This window comes from Nelumbo lutea, chromosome 1 (assembly GCF_056320005.1).
Source record: "Nelumbo lutea isolate HS-2025 chromosome 1, American lotus-T2T, whole genome shotgun sequence".
Classification (NCBI taxonomy): domain Eukaryota; kingdom Viridiplantae; phylum Streptophyta; class Magnoliopsida; order Proteales; family Nelumbonaceae; genus Nelumbo; species Nelumbo lutea.
In genome coordinates this window covers 147923617-147941026 of record NC_142684.1, presented here as the reverse complement: position 1 = coordinate 147941026, position 17410 = coordinate 147923617, and the positions used below count along the sequence as shown (strand labels likewise).

Genomic DNA, 17410 nt, shown 5'->3' with positions numbered 1-17410 from the left:
TATGGTAAGTCTAAGTTTTACAGGTCAAGGTGCAAATTAGACCAAAAATTATTTCTGTGAGATTTCACCGAAGGTCCATAGATATAGCCTAACAGCCAATAATCTAAAGCAGGAGGAGAAGATATTTTGAAAAAGACATACCTAGATTTGGTGACGAAAAGGGATGCAGACATTATGTTCCAAAAGATAGCTATTCCCCCTACTCTACCTTTAGGAGGAATAAAAAAAGAGTTAGTAAAGTTAAGGTGGTTTGCAAAGGTTGGGTTCAGAGGATTAGGAGGAGCTGGAGAGGGGGGGAAAGAAGAAGAGAGTGGTGGTTCAAAGGCTGCCGAAGGTTGAGGATTTTGAGTTGGATTGGGAATGTGAATAAAATCACAGAAGGATGGATGATGCCAATTGTGTCGAATATGGATCTCAGCATGGAGCCAAGGACCGGGGAGGTATGTGGAACAACTATTGAAGTATTGTTCATAAGTTTGGCTAGTGAAGTAGGGGAGGGGTTGAGAGCAACGCCAGTACATATGGCCTACCTTCTTCCCACAGAGATAACAAGTGTTGGGGAGATCCCCATATCAGTAAACAACCTAGTGTGTAGCATTGAAAAAGGAGCCAGTCTTCAAGGACTGGTCCATAGTAACTAAAACCTTTGTTCTGGTGTAGTTTTGAACAATTGTAATTTTGCGAGTGGGTCCTATACGCTCAAACATAGGACGGCCAACATCTATTGAGAGGATTTCATACGGGATGTCATGTAATTGGACCCAAACTTCAATCTGGTTGAGATGCCATTCATACTAGGGTCGTCCTGGTACCTAGGGTTTTAGGATTATCCATTGACCATCTAACATTCAGGGTTCATTATCCCAGATACAAACAAAATCTTTTTCATGACGGAAACGAAGTCAAAAATGACCTCGTTGGAAGGGGGCAATAAGGAGATGGTTGACATCAAGATGCCACATATTATAGAGACTTTCTTCCAGTACCAAGAACTAGTTTGTTAAGCGGGGAAAGATGTGACATATAAAGGAAAACTGCCAATCCTCACGAAGTTTTTCAGGGATATGGGGACGTATGTCAATGAAGTCGATTCCAGGGATGAGATTTGCTTAGAGCATGTTTTGGAAGGCTTTGTTCAGGGTGTCAATATCTTCCATAGGTGGGGTAAGGATGTTGAGAAGGATAGACCAAGAGAAGGAAAGAGGAAGAAAGATAGGGTAGTGAGGGGTAAGCAGTGGAGGAGAAGGAGAAGGCAGAAGAAAGGAAGTGAAGTAGAGAAAGAAAAAATGATTACCGGATCTACGAGGCCCAAGATGATGATAGTATAGCACAAGTGGCATGCGTAGGCTAATACAAGCCAGGTAGGAAAAGGTTAAAGTAATTAAAAGAAGGGACAAATGAAAAGACACTCGAGAGAAGAGAAAGGAGAAGGGAAACTAAAGAGGGACTTGGTCCGAAAAGCAAACTAGAAAACTAACTAGATAAGAAACTAGAAAGAAACTAAAATAAAGCAAAGAAAACCCAGTGGGAAGAGAAATAAAGAAATAAAGAAATAAGCACTAGTAAGAAAAAATCGAATATTAACAGAAAGAAATAACTAGAACAATAATAGTAAATAGCAAGAACATCAAGGGGATAATAGAAGCATATTAGAAATACTTCCTGAAAAATGAACTTCCAAGGATATTGTTTAAGTGCATAGCTCCATTTTTTCAAAAGTTATTTTTTTGGGTAAATTATAAAGCCCCTTGTAATATGGGGTCAGTGACAAATACTCCTATACTTTCATTTGCCACAAAGACCTCCCTAAACTTTTATGTTGTGACAAAAACCGCTCTCCATTATTGTTCTGAGTTAATTTCGGAAAAGGTTTTGGTTGGATTGTTCAAAGCTTTTTAAATCATTGTCCTTTTACCCTTTCATTCATAATAACACAACAATTCTTTAAAGTATTAGTTCTGATATGGTTAAAATTATTACTATGGCACACATGTACATTCTTCACTTCTATGTGATGGTGAAAAAAATATATTATATGTAAGATTATTTTCTATATGGCAATGATGTACCAAACAACTCTTTACTACCGAATCTGCTCCTAACACAGGTCGTCCCAAGCCATGCCTCCCTCCCTTGGATATTTTGGGAGGTTGGCCCGACTTGAGCCCATGCAGGCTCATGTCAGGTCGGGTCAGTCTGGTCCGTGGGTTAAGCCTTGGGCTAGGTCGAGCCAAAGTTATTTATTTAAAAAAATTGAATTATTGAAAAAAAAACTTAAAAGTTAAATTTTATATGAATTTTGATATATACAATAATTAAATAAGATAGCATAATAAAATTGAAAAAAAAATATTCATTTTATTAATATATTATATATTATATATTATACAATTATAATGTATAATAAATATATATATATATATATATATATATATATATATATATATATATATATATAAAAATGGGTCGGGTCGGGCCAGCCCACAGGCCACAGGCAACACGACACAATAGTGCGGGCCGTGCTAGCCCGGCCTACTGGCCTGAAACCCCAAGCCCAGCATAGCCCATCGGCCCATACAATCTTGTCGGGCCAGGCTGGCTCAAAATCATGTCGGGTTGTATTAGGCCACAAGAGGCACGACCCAATTTACACCGCTAGTTATTATTCATGGGAGATGTTCTCACTACATGGTAGGGGTAACCGAACCGTGGGGCATTTTTTGGAATCAAACCGGTACTATCGGTTTTTGGAAAATTGGTAACCGGAACCGAACCAAAACCAATCGGTTAACCGGTTGATCGGTTTGGTTAACTATCAATTTGATTCGTCAGTTTTTTGATTTTTTAATTTTTATAATATATATTATAAATATATATAATACATATTTATTAATTTATAATATATAGAAATATATGTATACCGACCGATTCGGTTAACTGTTGGTTTTCTATATTGGTTAACTGAAAATGAACCGATACCTTTGGTCTTTTAGAAACACCAAACCGAAACCGAATCGACCAATTCAGTTAACTAATTTTTTTATTTAATTTCGGTCGATTCGGGTTTTTTTTCTTTTTTTTTTCTTTTTTGCTCACCCCTACTGTACATTGGGATGTGAATGTGAGATCAATGTGAGCCACGCTCTGTGAAAAGCTGATCCGGTCTCATGAGATACTGGCAACAACTTCCGGTGAAGAACAACGTAAGGTTATTATCAAATGGTTCTCCGACGGTATGTTTACGTAAGGCCGTAAGGGTTTAGGAGAAAATCAGGAAATGGGCGATAAATAAACAAAAGGGGGAATCATGCAATTTTGAACCTAATCAATGATATATTTTATTTTATAATTGGGTTTTTTTTTTTTTTTGTTGTTGTTATTTAGGCTGCTGCATAAAAGGGATCGAGAGTTTCAGTTCCCCTAACATAAGAGGGGTAAAGAAATAGTTGAGATATTTTACCCGTTTTGGCTTTTAAGTTAAACAAAAAAGACATAAAACTTACAAATTAGGGAAAAAAAACTATACTTGTAAATAATAGAAAAATACAAAAAGGTTTTCCAATTGGCATCGATCAATCCTCCGGTGTAAATAATCCATGTATATATGATATATCCCACCTTGTATTGAGGTTTTTCTTATTAATAAAAGATGTGTTCATAAAAAAAATACCCATTCCCTTTTTTTGTAAAAATTAATATTATCCATTCAAACTTTCATATTTAATAAAAGATGTGTTCATAAAAAAAGGCTTATTTTGTAGGCCATAATTTTGTTCCTCTTTTTGGCTCAAATTATTTGACATATATTAAAAATATATATATATATATATATATAAATAATAATAGTAATAGTTCAATTATATATTCATTAATATTGATTGCATGTTAAATATAAATTTCAATCAATCATATTAAAATCTGCTTAATTTTCGTTGATTCCCATTTCACAAAGCATATTTTCATGTTTAACAAACTGTAAAACGTACTTACCATTACGTTCAACAAATCTTTTGCTGCAATGAGCGATGCACCATAGGTTTTGCCATAGTGATGGTCCTACCGTCCTGTAGCAATTCCAAGCTATTACATTTCTCACAAGAAAGTGTGAATGTGTGATTTGAGTATCGCCTGCCATCTCTTCCAGTTGACTTCTCAGCCAACATCCGTCGGTGGAGAGCGAATCCTGTGAACCGCTCAATTCACGGCAAGTGTGTACCCTCCAACAGAAGGTGTACACGTCACCCTCTTTAAAATGAATCTCCCGTTAATGTTCCAACTCTGTTAATGAAATGAATTTGGTTGAACCGGATAGACAAGGACAAAAAAATGAAAAGAATCCATTCATTCGAACTCCCTCCCATTTTCTCCTCAAGCCCTAACCATGTACTACACCACAGGTGATTCCACTGCACAACTGACATCAAACAGCATAGAGTCCACCGGCGGCAAAAAAATCAACCGGTGGTACTCATTACATTACCGCTCCTTGAAGCACCTCCACCAACAGATTCCAACGCAAAGCCTTGGTCAACGATCCCAAATCTTGCCTTCAAACTTCGAAGAACCCCCACCCTGCAATAAATGTTTAAAACCAGAAGATGGGTCATCTATGTCGCCCATGATCCATCGGAAAAGCAATTGTCCTTGGCTGAGCAAAGCTACAAATTCCGACAATATATTCTTCCAATCCTCCATTCTATAGCCACATTTTCTACTCCGGTGACGCTACCGTTAACAATCTCTGTGCAGTTGGAATAGATTGAAGCTCTAAGGCCCATTAGTCCTTCCAGGAACCACCATCCCCAACACAACTGTCCGGTTTAGCTATTGCAGCCGAGCTGCCACCACGCCGGCGGCTGTGTCGTTTAAGCCACCACCTCCACCCAAAGAAGAAGACATGGGGTTGAGGTAGATGTAAGAGAGCTTGGACTTCTTCTCGTATCCAAAACCAAAGTAGGCTCACTGCCCAGACTTACAGTCCTTCCACTTCCCTCCAAAGAGAAATCTCTGAAACTTCTAATGCCCCCTTTCCCTACGAATTAAAGATCATTTCCCTCGTTTAAAAATCTAAATAAAATACCCATAAACCAAAGCTTTCCAAAAAAAACTAAAAAAAGGCCCAAATTCATACAAAGGAATAAGAAGACAAGAACAAAAGGAATACTAATATTACAGTAGAGAAGGGCTTTCAGATGTATTCAATAATAGCTGCACAAACTGGCCCTAAAAACAATTGCGTCAGCCATTTAAAGAAACTATAAACTTCTCCTTTTCAAAGCCTGCGATTGTCCCTAGATGGTTGGATGCATGGATTCTTTTAATTTTTTGTATTTTTCTGTCCGATTCAACCGGATTCATCCCTCCCGTTTCTCCTGAGCGCACGGCAGATAAAATTTTGGCCGGCGAAACCACCTTGGCCATCATAATTCATAACCTACCTAATCCAGAAGTCAAGAAATATCCAAACGCTCTCAACCGAACTAATTCCTTCTTTTATCGTACACAGCATGCCAGAGTTTTATTGTACACACCAAAACCATAAACATACAAGCAAATGACACCCTCCCAATTCAGTTCTCAACTGAAAAAGAAACCATGACCAAATATATACAAGTTAATTTATCAGCTTCGACCATGCAGGGACTTGCTCAGCTGTGAGGCCAATGCTATAGACTTTGCATCTGCACTCCTCATTACCCACTCTCTATCTGCACGTCGTTTATGTTGCCTTGCATTCTTTGCCCTCTTTGGTGCTAACCGAGCTTCCCTCTCCACAAATGCAAGCCTAAATCTCTCGGCCATGGGCAGTTCATTGGGGCTGTAAGTTGAAGGCAAAATGGCCCTTGGGGCAGCTACTCTACAAACCTCCCATGTCTTTGGGTCAATGTCTTTGACTATGGGGTCATCCAATGCTATGCCAGGTAATGCTTCATTAGGAACTTCAACCCCTCTGAAGCCTAAGGGTGATGGCTTTGGGTTCACTATAATCCGTGGGCATTCAGCGGCCAAGCTCTCCCTCGAATCATCATCTATCTTTGGCTGCAGAAAGTACACAAAAAATTACAAATGGTGAAGGATGTCAAAAGAAACTATATTAACATCTCAATGGAAGATATTAAAGAGTTAATGATAAAAACACCGAGGAAGAAAAAAAATTGACATTTTAGGCCACAATTTGATCAAACTAGATGATCTTACTCTCTTGCACACACATCGTTTAATGAGGGCTAGTTCTGATATACTTCAATTTGTAGTAGTACACTAAAAGATCCAATTGCTAAACTTCAGTTTTTCTAAGCCTAAAACACTTCCTTCTTCCACTGTAAACTGTAAGACGTTTTCTCAATTAGCTACAAACCAATTTACCTATGCTGACAAGCATATTTCATCTTCATCCTCATACAGTCATACCCAATCCAATTCAGTAGAAATATTACCTAGGAGTATATTCTCTATGAAATGGATCTTTTGCCCTCAATCTTACTACACAATGTAGGGAACACTAAAATGGAATGTCATGAATAGAAAAATACTTATCTCTATAATCTTAATATCAAGCCAAATCTATTCTCCTGATTAAACTGGATAAACTACAGGACCTCATTTGTTCATGCCCTTCTGCATCTCAATTTCTTCCACAATACTTTTCTTCGTTCATCTGTGTTCCCTTGCTATAATGAAACAAATTGTTGCAATTACTGATGAACGTGATATTTGGTCTATGGATAAACAGAGATTGTCATTGTCTGCAACTTGAAAGATCTTTAGAGATCCTTGTGGCCTATGCAGTGTAAAAGTTGTACCGATGCAATCTTAAATGGAGGTTGTATTCCTGGTGTCATACTCATATAGCATATATGAAATTTGATCATTATTATTTTCTGTTTGTTGATTAATGTGTAACTAATGTTGTGAGTTTGTACATGTAAAAACTGTGTTCCTAAGGGTTGATCTAAAATTTGTTTTAGCATTTTTTTTTTTTGGTTTGAAAAGTGAGATATTGTATTAAAATTTGCTTTAGCAAATTGAGTATTCAATTGCTTTGAATCTGGGAAAACGTGATCTATTTAGGGCATACACATGAACGACATTGGTATGTTGCCAACATTGTTCCTAAATGTGTGCTGACCACATTCTGTGAGCCCATATGTTTGGTTGCAATTCAAGGCTTGATGCCAACAAATGGTGTCAGCACATCTTTAGAGGGAAAGAGTTTTTGTCACCTCCCCCCCCCCAAAAAAAAAAAAGGAAAAAAAGAAGTAAAAGGAGGGTGAGAGTGACAAGTAAATTGTGCCATTTTTTTAAGAAAATTGTGCCATATTTATATGTCTCATTTGTCCGAAGTCCAAACATGCACTTGACATCTAAAAATAAATAAAGAAATAAACAGGTAAGAGGCAACTTGTTCGTAAGAATTCCACCTTTTTTCCCCAGGTTACTAATCAAAAGAAAAGTGTTTAAACTTTTTTAAGTATAACAGGAGAAAGGAGGAAAAACAATTCTGTAAATGAGTGCATACCCATACAAGCCAGCGCAGTGACTGTGCCCCATTGGCAATATCCATGCTATCAAGATCCTCCCAACACTCCTCCTCTACATCATTTAGTTTTGGCTTCAAAATACTCAAGCATCTGCGTGCGGTGTAATTACTCCTAGGGCACCCTCTGCAACCATGAACTTTGGTTCATAGCCTGATATGAAGTTTGTATTCCTAGTCAAAAACACACAGCCCAGACTAACTCCCCATGGTAAGATACCAACAAAAGCAGAAAAAATAAAACTTTTCCTTTTCTGATTAATAACAGGACCAACAATGTTTATTACTTAAAAGAAAAAAAAAAAGATATAGATGAATGAGGTATTTGTAAGGGATTCATCCAATTTTAATACTATACGTGGGTTCACAAGATTAAAAAGAAGGGGACCCAGAACCATCCAAATTGATTAATTAATGGCCTGATCTATAATTCATTTCTAGTTTTCTTTTCAAATCAATGAAGCAGTTGAAAGATGCATTAGAATACGAGAACAATCTCACATTTTTGAAATGGCAGAGTTTGGGATCTCAGAGGAAGGTCTAGCTTCAGTATGTGTGATTGGAGGAGAGATCAGGGTCATGGTAGCCAAGGATGGGGTTCGAGACCACGAAACCTTCCTGCACAGATGCCTGATTTTGCGTTTTGCAGGTGATTGCCCTTCAAGTGAAAAGGTAGAACGTTGGACGTCCCTCAGGTGGCGGAACCTGCAGACCCCATCTGTGCAAAGACTCGAAGGGAGCAAGTGGCTCATCATTTTTGCTTCAGAGGAAAAAGCATGTGGAGCTCTTCAATCCCGAAATCTCTGCTTTAACAGGATGCGCTTCTCCTTGATGTGATGGACCCCGTTAGGTTGTTTGCAAAGACAGAGCCACGGCTTCTGCAAGTGGTGGGTCAGAGTATTCAGAGTTCCACTTTCAGTTTGGTGCCCGACAGATTTCAAGGAAATTGGAGATGCAATCAGGGGCTTCATCTCTGTGGATTCGAACAACCTAGCTTGGAAAAATCTCGAAGCCTCCGTATTTTGGTATGGAGCATGGCGGTTCGTGATATACCAAAGTGCTTAGAAATTGTGGTGTCTGGTGTCAGGTATATTGTGCGAATTGCAGTAGAAGATTTGGAGATTCTTGTGGCCTGCCAAGCTCTGAGCTGCAATGAAGGGGTTTCCAATCAGTGGCCACCTGCTGCATCTCCGCAAGCAGGTTCAGAACAAATGATCTTTGGTGTGATGCCAGGGTCTGCTTTTGAAAACATCAAAGGTGATTCACCTAAGCGACGAGGTGAATGCCCATACCTCTCGGAATGATTTATATTCAGAAACGGGTACAGGTGTAGAGTAGAGACAGAAAGCTTGTGGTTGGATTTCTCGTCTGCTTCTTCATTGTGTCCATCCGGGAATAGAAAATCTAAGTTTCTGATGGATTGTTATGACTTACCGGCTGTCACTCCTCCATCCCGAGCACTAGGGGGAGGGGCAGAAGAGGCAGAGGCAGAAACATTTCGGCCCGCTAGAGCAGCTGTCCTCCAGCTTGGACATGGTTGTTTGGGGTGCGTTTTGTTGGCCTCTGAGTCTAGGCTAGTTAGAGGTTTTGTATTAGTTACTCTCTTGTGGTTGTTTTGTTTTGTTGTCTGTGGCCTTTGAGCAAGTGTGCTCGGGTTGGTAGTGGTGTTTTGGAAGTTTCCAGGCCGACTTCTTATTGTATACCACTTGTATACTTTCTTCCTTTTCTTTTCTGGTATACGATACCTTATCCCTTTCAAAAAAAGAAGGGGGCTCAGACATGGGAATTTTACAAAGGAAAAAAGGTCATTAGAAGGGAATTATGAATGTTTCTATAAAATACTATAGTTTCAACTTTCAAGTATATGTATATTGATGAAATTTCTATTTGAAAGAGATAGAAATGATGGTCAAACTTATTTACTAGGTTGAAAAAGTAGAAATGATTTAAGAGCTCATAAATTTAATAATGGATATGGCATTAAACAGAACAGAATGGTTAAACGGGATTCAAGGATGATCATCATCATCAGTCTTTGTAATCTTCAGTCTTCACTTCTGTTCCTCACTGCCTCTCTACATCACCACCGTAAGAAGACAAAGCTGATCACACATTCACATCTATCCTCCCTTCTTTCCCTTCCCTATCTTTCGTCGCTAATTCTGACTGCCCCACTTGCTCCCTCTGCAGTTACTACCTTGCCCATCCTTCCTCTGTCTCTCCGGCTCCGGCAACCATATGCTTTGCCACCAATCCTCTCATGCTGATCTCTGCATGTACGTCCTCTCCTCCATTCCCCTTTCTTGTGGCCTCTACCTCTCTCACGCCGTCTCCTCCCCAGTCAACCACAGTGAACGATCGATGGTCGACGATGATTGACAACATCTTCTTCTCCAAAATGCCCAAAAGTTGATTTCATGTTTTTCTGCAATTTTTATTTTTGGTTGAAATATATACTTATTCTATCATTTTATGCATTTTGTACAATTTCTAGGTTTTTAGCTGAATCCTAAAACTTTTTCCTCATTATAGATGGTTTACATAATTTTAAATTTTCAGACAGGTCAAGAGAGTGGTGGGGTTAGGGTGGGTTGTGACCCACAAACTAGCTATTAATATAGATCACTAGTGAGTTGTAGGTCATTGATGACTAAACCCACCCATTTGCCACCCCTAATCTTTTCCCACATATGAGATTGGCTTATCTTTCAAATATATGTGAGATTTCACCTAGGAATTTCAACTCAGAAAAGACAAACTTAGAAAATCAATCTGGACTATCAGTCCCTCCCCCACCCACTCACTCCACCCCCCCCCAAAAAAAAAAGAGAGAGAAAGAAAGAAAAAGGTGTTTGGCATTCACTAACCTAATCATAGATTGTGATCTAGAACTATAGAAAACTTTGGCTCCAGGAAATCTCTAGGGATATGCAAAAACATGCCCAAAAAATTCCATTCGACATAAAAGAATTGAAATATAGGTTAAGAAGCATACTGGCATACCCGCATCTTAATGTCTCCAATGAACGGCAATGTTGTACAAGCTCTGAGACACCAAATGGAGTAATATTGCTGCACTGGCTGCACAATAACCACCCCACTAAAAACAGAAATTTGCAGAAGCAAAACAAAATTTAATGGGTTCAACTATGATGCCAGAAAGACATAATACTGAAAAAATTTACAACCAATCAACCGGCATCATAAAAGTGGTAACCAATCAGGTGGACTTTCATCAAAATTCATGGGGGTTTGTGATTGGTCAAACCCTTTCCATTATCATGTCTTTCCAGCATCATAAATTTTCCCAAATTTGATATAAATTTTTGACAGCCTACACAATGCAGAATTAGCAAAAACTTCTCATTGATCAGATGCAATAGTGGTTTATTAATACCATAAGAAATAGAAGTTCAATAATTTATTCACCACGTAGAAATGGAATGATTGGAATTGCCGATTTAATAGAAATTATTTTCTGGACTAAAAAGACCAGACGATTCCTGATAATTCAGAAGAATTTCGGTGATTCAAAATGTTTAGCATAATTCCACATGTACCAATGTGTGTAAGCCCACCCTTTTGCAGTCATGCATGTAGGCAGATCAGCATTCACGTATTTTGTCTACCTGCTAGGTGCATTACACTTTACATCTAAGTAAATAAATAAAAGATAAAGATATGATGCCAGACCTTATATCCACAGCTCGAAGAAATTTACATTTCTCTGCAACTTTAGCCAAGCCAAAATCAGAAACTTCTGACCCAGAGATATCCAGGATTTCCCATGAACTTTCAGCCAAAGATATGATCACCTCATCATTCAATAACTTTCTTCTCCTAACAATTGCTGCCATTGCGAGCTGTTGTTCAATGAAACAATTTAAAAATTTACACAAATGAAGAAAATAGTTGTAAAGAAAAATTAAAATAGAACGAAAATTCATAATTTGTTTTGTTTTGTTTTTTTCCTATGAAGAGCTTATGGTCTAGACTGGAGTCATCCATAATTTCTATTTAGAAACTTGTAGTTGTAGGAACTAGGAAGGTAACAACAAAGATCTAGTTCATCCAACCCAGCCTAGACTCGAAATGATTCACAAAACCATAGCAGTGCCTTTGGAACAAAATGCCAATTAGGACATCTTTTAGAAGATGTCATCGTAGCTACACTAGCAGTGCTTATGCCCATTTATGATCCTTTGGAATTTACAAGTGTGGCCAAAATGGATAAATCTCTGTTTTACACATTAAGATATACTATAAAGTACCAATTAAAGTATTGAAGTATGGAAGCAGACATTATCTGCCAAAGGTTAAGACTGTAACAAGTACACCCCTCTCAAGACCCCAGATAACTAGGACCAATGTTGGGTAATGGCCTTTTTAAAACAGACATTATCTCCCATCACACAAGAAATTTTTCTTTAGGCATATATACAGCTAAGTTAACTCCCTTTGGATGATGGAATGCCATGTACGTCCATAAGTAACCCAGTGAAGACAACTATCCTACTTCAGGCTTCAAGACAACCCTCATATGTTAAATGAGTTCTAAGAGAATTCTGTTAAGAACCATCTGTCCCTATCATTCATATAAACCAGGTAACTAACCAAACAATGGTATTGCATCCATCAGAAAGGAGAAATAAGGTGCAAGGAAAAGAAGAAGGGGAAGGAATAAAAGGAAAATAAACCTATGCTTGGTGTGTGCTGAGATTGGTTGGGTAATGGTGTCTTCTTTCTGTCTCCTAGGAAAAAACCTACACTTAAATTGATGAAAGGAATGTAGTTGGTTCACTATTTCAGGAAATTGATGAAAGGAATGTAGTTGGTTCACTATTTCAGGAATGCACTGAAGGTTGGCAATAACTTATTTGCCTGATTGCCTCCATGAATCAGCAAATGACATCAATGCCTAGGCACCGTGTTGGTGCAACAAGAAACAAATCTTTGTTGGTTTTAAGCTGGAATGCAAGCCTACACAATGCAAGAATGTATCACCAGTAAGAAGAGATGGAATAATCTGATAAACAAAGGCCCCATTTTCAGCCGCTAACCAAGATCAGACACCCCCTAGTGTTAAAAATCCCTGAACAACTAGAAGAGTTTTGCAAGGGACTCCTCTAAGTAGAGGTGCAAGTTGGGTATCCCAATTAGAATATTTTACACTGCATCAGGCTTGGGTTTCTGGGCCAGGCCCATTCAGAATTTAACAAAATCCTAACCTGAGCCTGCCCAAGTTGCACCCCTACCTCTAAGAACTGAATGGTGTTGCATTCTGTTCAAAATGTACAACAGATGTACATGAGCTTCTATACAATGAGATTCTATACATAACAGAAGTTGGGGAATACCAACAGTGCCATGCATTGTGCTAACAAGATTAGGGAGGGTTCTAGGACTGCAGTGGAGTCTGTTATAGTAGATTGTAGGAGCCTCTGAAGCAAAGAATTAAAGGTTTCTGATAAAAAAAAAAAGGAAATAAAGGTTGGTAAGAAATTGGAGATATTCCTTTTAGGAGGTAAAGCCATGGCCAGGGAAGTACATAGAAAGCTAGAGGAAAAGGAGATAATGGAAAATCTTAATACTTCACTTACTGAGAAGTTTTAGTAACCCAGTGAGAATTCCCAGAAGTAGCTGGAGGAGATAGGGAAGAGGTTGAAGGTGCTTGACTGGGATAGTTTGAGATTGATCAAGTTGGCATGTAGGAGGTTGAGATGAAGATAGAGGTTGTGGATTCTGGATTGTTTATGGAAGTTTTGGTTAGGGTGCCACTTGATGATCTCCTGCACATTTTTCTGGCATTTTGAGGTAGCTGTTGGTATCTCTTGGAGGAGTAAGAGGCAACATTTTGTCCTAGTAAGCAGTTAGGTTAGGGGTGTGAGATGGTTTTTTCCTATTTTATGTCTTCATTTTTAGGAGGGGGGGGGGGGGTTGGATTTGTTCATTGATTCATTGAAGGGGTTGTGGTGTTGGGGAGTACTGAGTACATTTCTTTCCTTTACCTCAGTGATATCCTGTCACTTCAGATATTTTTCTCATTTTTTAATGAATTTTCATTTTACTACAAAAAACTTAGAAGATACCAAGTCAAACATCAAGAGCATCAAAAAGTACCATCTAGTCCCTAAATTTATTTTATCACAAGCCCACCACCTGGACAACATCTAAAGGCACAGATAATTCTTCATTTCCTGTTGAGATGGAACGAGAGGAGAGAAACTTCAGGTCAGCGGGGAAGTGGCGATTGGAGATGGTTATTGAAGAAAAAACTTCTTATTCCAGCAGGGATGGACGAGAGGTAAAGCATTTCTGAAAATCAGAGAAGGCAGCAGGGCAACAATATTCCTACCAGAGGAAGCATGTTACTGGTTGAAAGGCTTTGTCGATGGAACAGTAAACACCATAAGGGAAGAAGGTTGGAAAAACTCAGTGGTCTGTTGTGGGAAAAACTTTGAAATGGTACTGAGAAGGAATGGGAGAGGATGGTTTATCATGGTAACAGAACACTTTGGCACTAACAAAAAACAAATGATCTGTATACCAGATGGAAAGATGGGACAAGGTTGGGTTTCTTTCACCGATAATCTTCAGGTATTTCTCCTGGAAATCGAGAGGAAGGTTGCAGAAGAACCTAATAAGCAGAGTGAAAGTGTTCAAACGAACAGTTGTACTCCGGAGCCTTGTAAGAAGCAAAACCCACCTTATCAAGAAATTTTTGTAACAAGTTCAACTGGACATCGGAAGTTAGCACTTGAAGAAGGGAGAGGCAATTGGGAACATAGAATGGTATTAATGGCAGATAGGGCTGTAAGGGATTGGACGAAAGTCTTCGATGCAGTTGCGGAAAGACCGGGCCTAGAAGGCGAAGCTGTCTTATTGCCGTTTTCCGAGAAGAAAGCCATCCTTGATACCGGCGATGAGAAACTGAGCTTCAATACAGTCCAAATAGAAGGAGGGCTGATACAAATTCAAAACTGGGTTTCAATTTGCAATGAAGTAGAGCCAAAAAATGGCAGTCTCCTAATCAAACTATTAGGGCTTCCATTTAATCTCTGGAACAAACCGACCATAGGAAGAATCGTCAGAGCCCTAGGTGGTGTTTTGCTGGATTTAAACCTGCGAAGCTTGCGTGCTGTGGAGCTCAAAGTTGCAGGGATTAAGCCGGAGAACCTGCCTCGTTCATTTGACATACTCTCAGATGGTGTCTGGTACAAAGTGTGGCTGTCATCGGAAGGTGAAGCGTCTCTCTGGGGAAGACGAACTGACGTAGGAGATGAAGCTGAGGTTGCAGGCTGGAGCACGCGTGGCTCCCAGGGAATGGCTAAGAAACCTGTAGCGCATGGTAGAGTAAAGGAAGAAAATGAACAGACGCAGGGGATTACCAAGCTTCGAAGCTTACCATTTAATGTGGTTAATTCAAAATTCGTTGAATTAAAAACAAGGTCTTTAGGTGGCCCTTCCTATGCCGAAGGCCAGGACAGGAGTAATGGCTCAGCGAGTTTCAACAGGGAAGCTATATCCGAACCGGATGGGAGAGTGGGTGAACCAACACATGGACCGAATGGCATCAATAGTGGCCCACGTGACAATGGCATCAAAAGCGGCTAAAAGAGCTAGTAGACGAGAATCTCCATCTATCTTCTTCCAGGAAAGTTTCGACCGAACGAAATGAGTTGCAGAAAATGCAAACAGAAAGAGGAACTCGATTGAACTGGATACATCGGCCGGATGGTGATGAGCAGGCGTTCAGTATAGCTGATCGCCCAAACCCGCGCTACGTTAGAGACAAAATAGAAGAAAGGGAAGAGGAAGACCAAGGGTGGATAAGTTACAGTTCGGCGAGTGGTTTAGAAGGGAGCTCAGAAGAGATTGTGAGCATAGATAGTTCGGAAGAGGAAGGACTCCACGAAGACCAAAACAGAGAGTCTTTAAACTTGGAGCAGTTTTTTCTTGGAGATACGGTGGGAGTACAAAAGGAGAACTTGGAGATTCTGGTGAATGACACAAAAATCATCAACAGGGTAGTTCAAAGCCCAAAAACAGACAAGCCTTTACCTAGTCTTATCACCCTGCAAGAAACTGAGGAGATAGCTCCAGATAACACAGAACTGAACAAGGGTATATCACAGAGAGGTGAACAATTGGGTAAGGGAAAAAGGTCTTTGTGTAGACCATATGACGGGGAATAGTTCCCTCCAATCCGAGGAGACAGAAAGCTCCAAATGCTCTTTACAGGGATTGAAAACCAACAATACTTATTGGCCCCTTTCTCACAACCCTTGATTGAACTTAGGTAACTCTGTGAACACTGTCAATTCAGTTTTTGCTACTGATGAGTGTTATGTGTCCCTTGTTCCAGATTCCCCTCTCAACCAAGAGTCAGAAGGCCATGGACAGGAAGCCATAGTGAGGATACATGGGAGAAGGAAGGAGAGGAAGTTGCAGGAATAACATGCAGGGATAAAAGGATCTGGGGAATCATTGAGAGAATAGCAGGTGAAGTGGAGAGGAATGAATTGCAAAGGGAGGATACAGATGGGGCAGAAAGGGTTCCTAGTGGAGAGAATGAAAGAATGAGGAGAGGATTAGCAGTGGAAATATTGGAAAACTAGGAAAAGGGGAAACTTGTAGGGAAGATTCAGTTGCAGAATTTGTGGGAAAACTGGGGTGTAAACTGAAGAACCCGAATAATTTAAAAGCCTTCCTACAAAAAAAAGGAGGATACTAAAATTAAGAAAAGAAAATTGAGTGAAGTTGAGAGATTAAAAAGAGATATCGAGGGGGATAAGAAGCTTGGGATGAGAGGGGATAGAAGGAAAGGGCTTAAATAGATTTTGGTGGTACTAGGGCTATTTTTACAAAGTTGAAATGAAAATTCTAAATTGGAATGTAAGGGGGTTGGGTAGTGCTAGGAAGAGAGCAACAATTAAAGAGGTGATTAAGAAGTTTAATCTAAATGTGGTGTTAATTCAGGAGTCTAAAAGAATGGACTTCGATTGCAGATGGGCAAGAAGTGTTTGGAGAGCTAGGGGGATAAAGTGGGTAGTTGCTCCCTCATGGGGGTCCTCAAGTGGGATTTTAACATTGTGGAAAGAAGATGTGCTAATAGGAGCAGAGGAGTTAATAGGTGATCATTCTGTTTCTATGAAGTTCAGGCAGGTGGAAGATGGTTTTGAATGGGTGTTAACAAATGTTTATGGCCCCAATGACCATAGGCAAAGAAAGAAACTGTGGGAAGAACTGAGTGATATTAGGGGCCTCTGGGAAGGACCATGGTGTTTGGGAGGGGATTTTAATGTAGTGAGATTCACAAGAAACCAACAACCTTAGACAGAGAGTGACAACAAGTATGAAGAAATTCAATCAGCTTGTGGATACTTTTGAGCTTAAAGAATTTCCACTTCTAAATAATAGCTTCACCTGGTCCAACCTTCAATCAAGTCCAATATGCTTTAAGCTGGACAGGTTTCTTTTCTCTACAGATTGGGAGGAACATTGGGGTAATTTAACATCTAGGCCACTTCCTAGACTTACCTCAGACCACTAGCCTATAGTGATGTGTAAGGAGGAAATGAGAGGTAATGGACCAGCCCCTTTCAGGTTTGAAAACATGTGGTTGATACATCCAAGCTTTATTGAGAAAACCGGGGAGTGGTGGGAGCAATTTAATCCGCCAGTTCAATGGGAAGGAATGAAGATTCCAAAAAAGCTTCAATTCCTAAAATCCCAAATAAAGGAGTGGAACAAAATGGAGTTTGGAAGAGTAGAAAGAAAACAAATCTTGCTGGAGCAAATAGAGGAACTGGATATGAAGGAAGAAAGGGGATTTTTTGAAGAAGAAGAAGATAAGGAGAGGAAATTGAATTT

At 39.4% G+C, this 17410-nt stretch overlaps 1 protein-coding gene across 1 annotated transcript; it reads right to left on the bottom strand.

Annotated features, from left to right (window-relative positions):
• Positions 1-5458: 5458 nt before the first annotated feature.
• On the bottom strand, positions 5459-13811 carry LOC148878254 (RNI-like superfamily protein). The gene is made up of 5 exons (XM_088951543.1): positions 13697-13811; positions 11231-11400; positions 10541-10618; positions 7520-7664; positions 5459-6039 (listed from the first exon to the last, which is right to left on the bottom strand). The coding sequence occupies exons 2-5, from the start codon at positions 11392-11394 to the stop codon at positions 5623-5625; spliced, it is 804 nt and encodes a 267-aa protein (XP_088807669.1). The 5' UTR covers positions 11395-11400; positions 13697-13811; the 3' UTR covers positions 5459-5622.
• Between the last annotated feature and the right edge of the window lie 3599 nt (positions 13812-17410).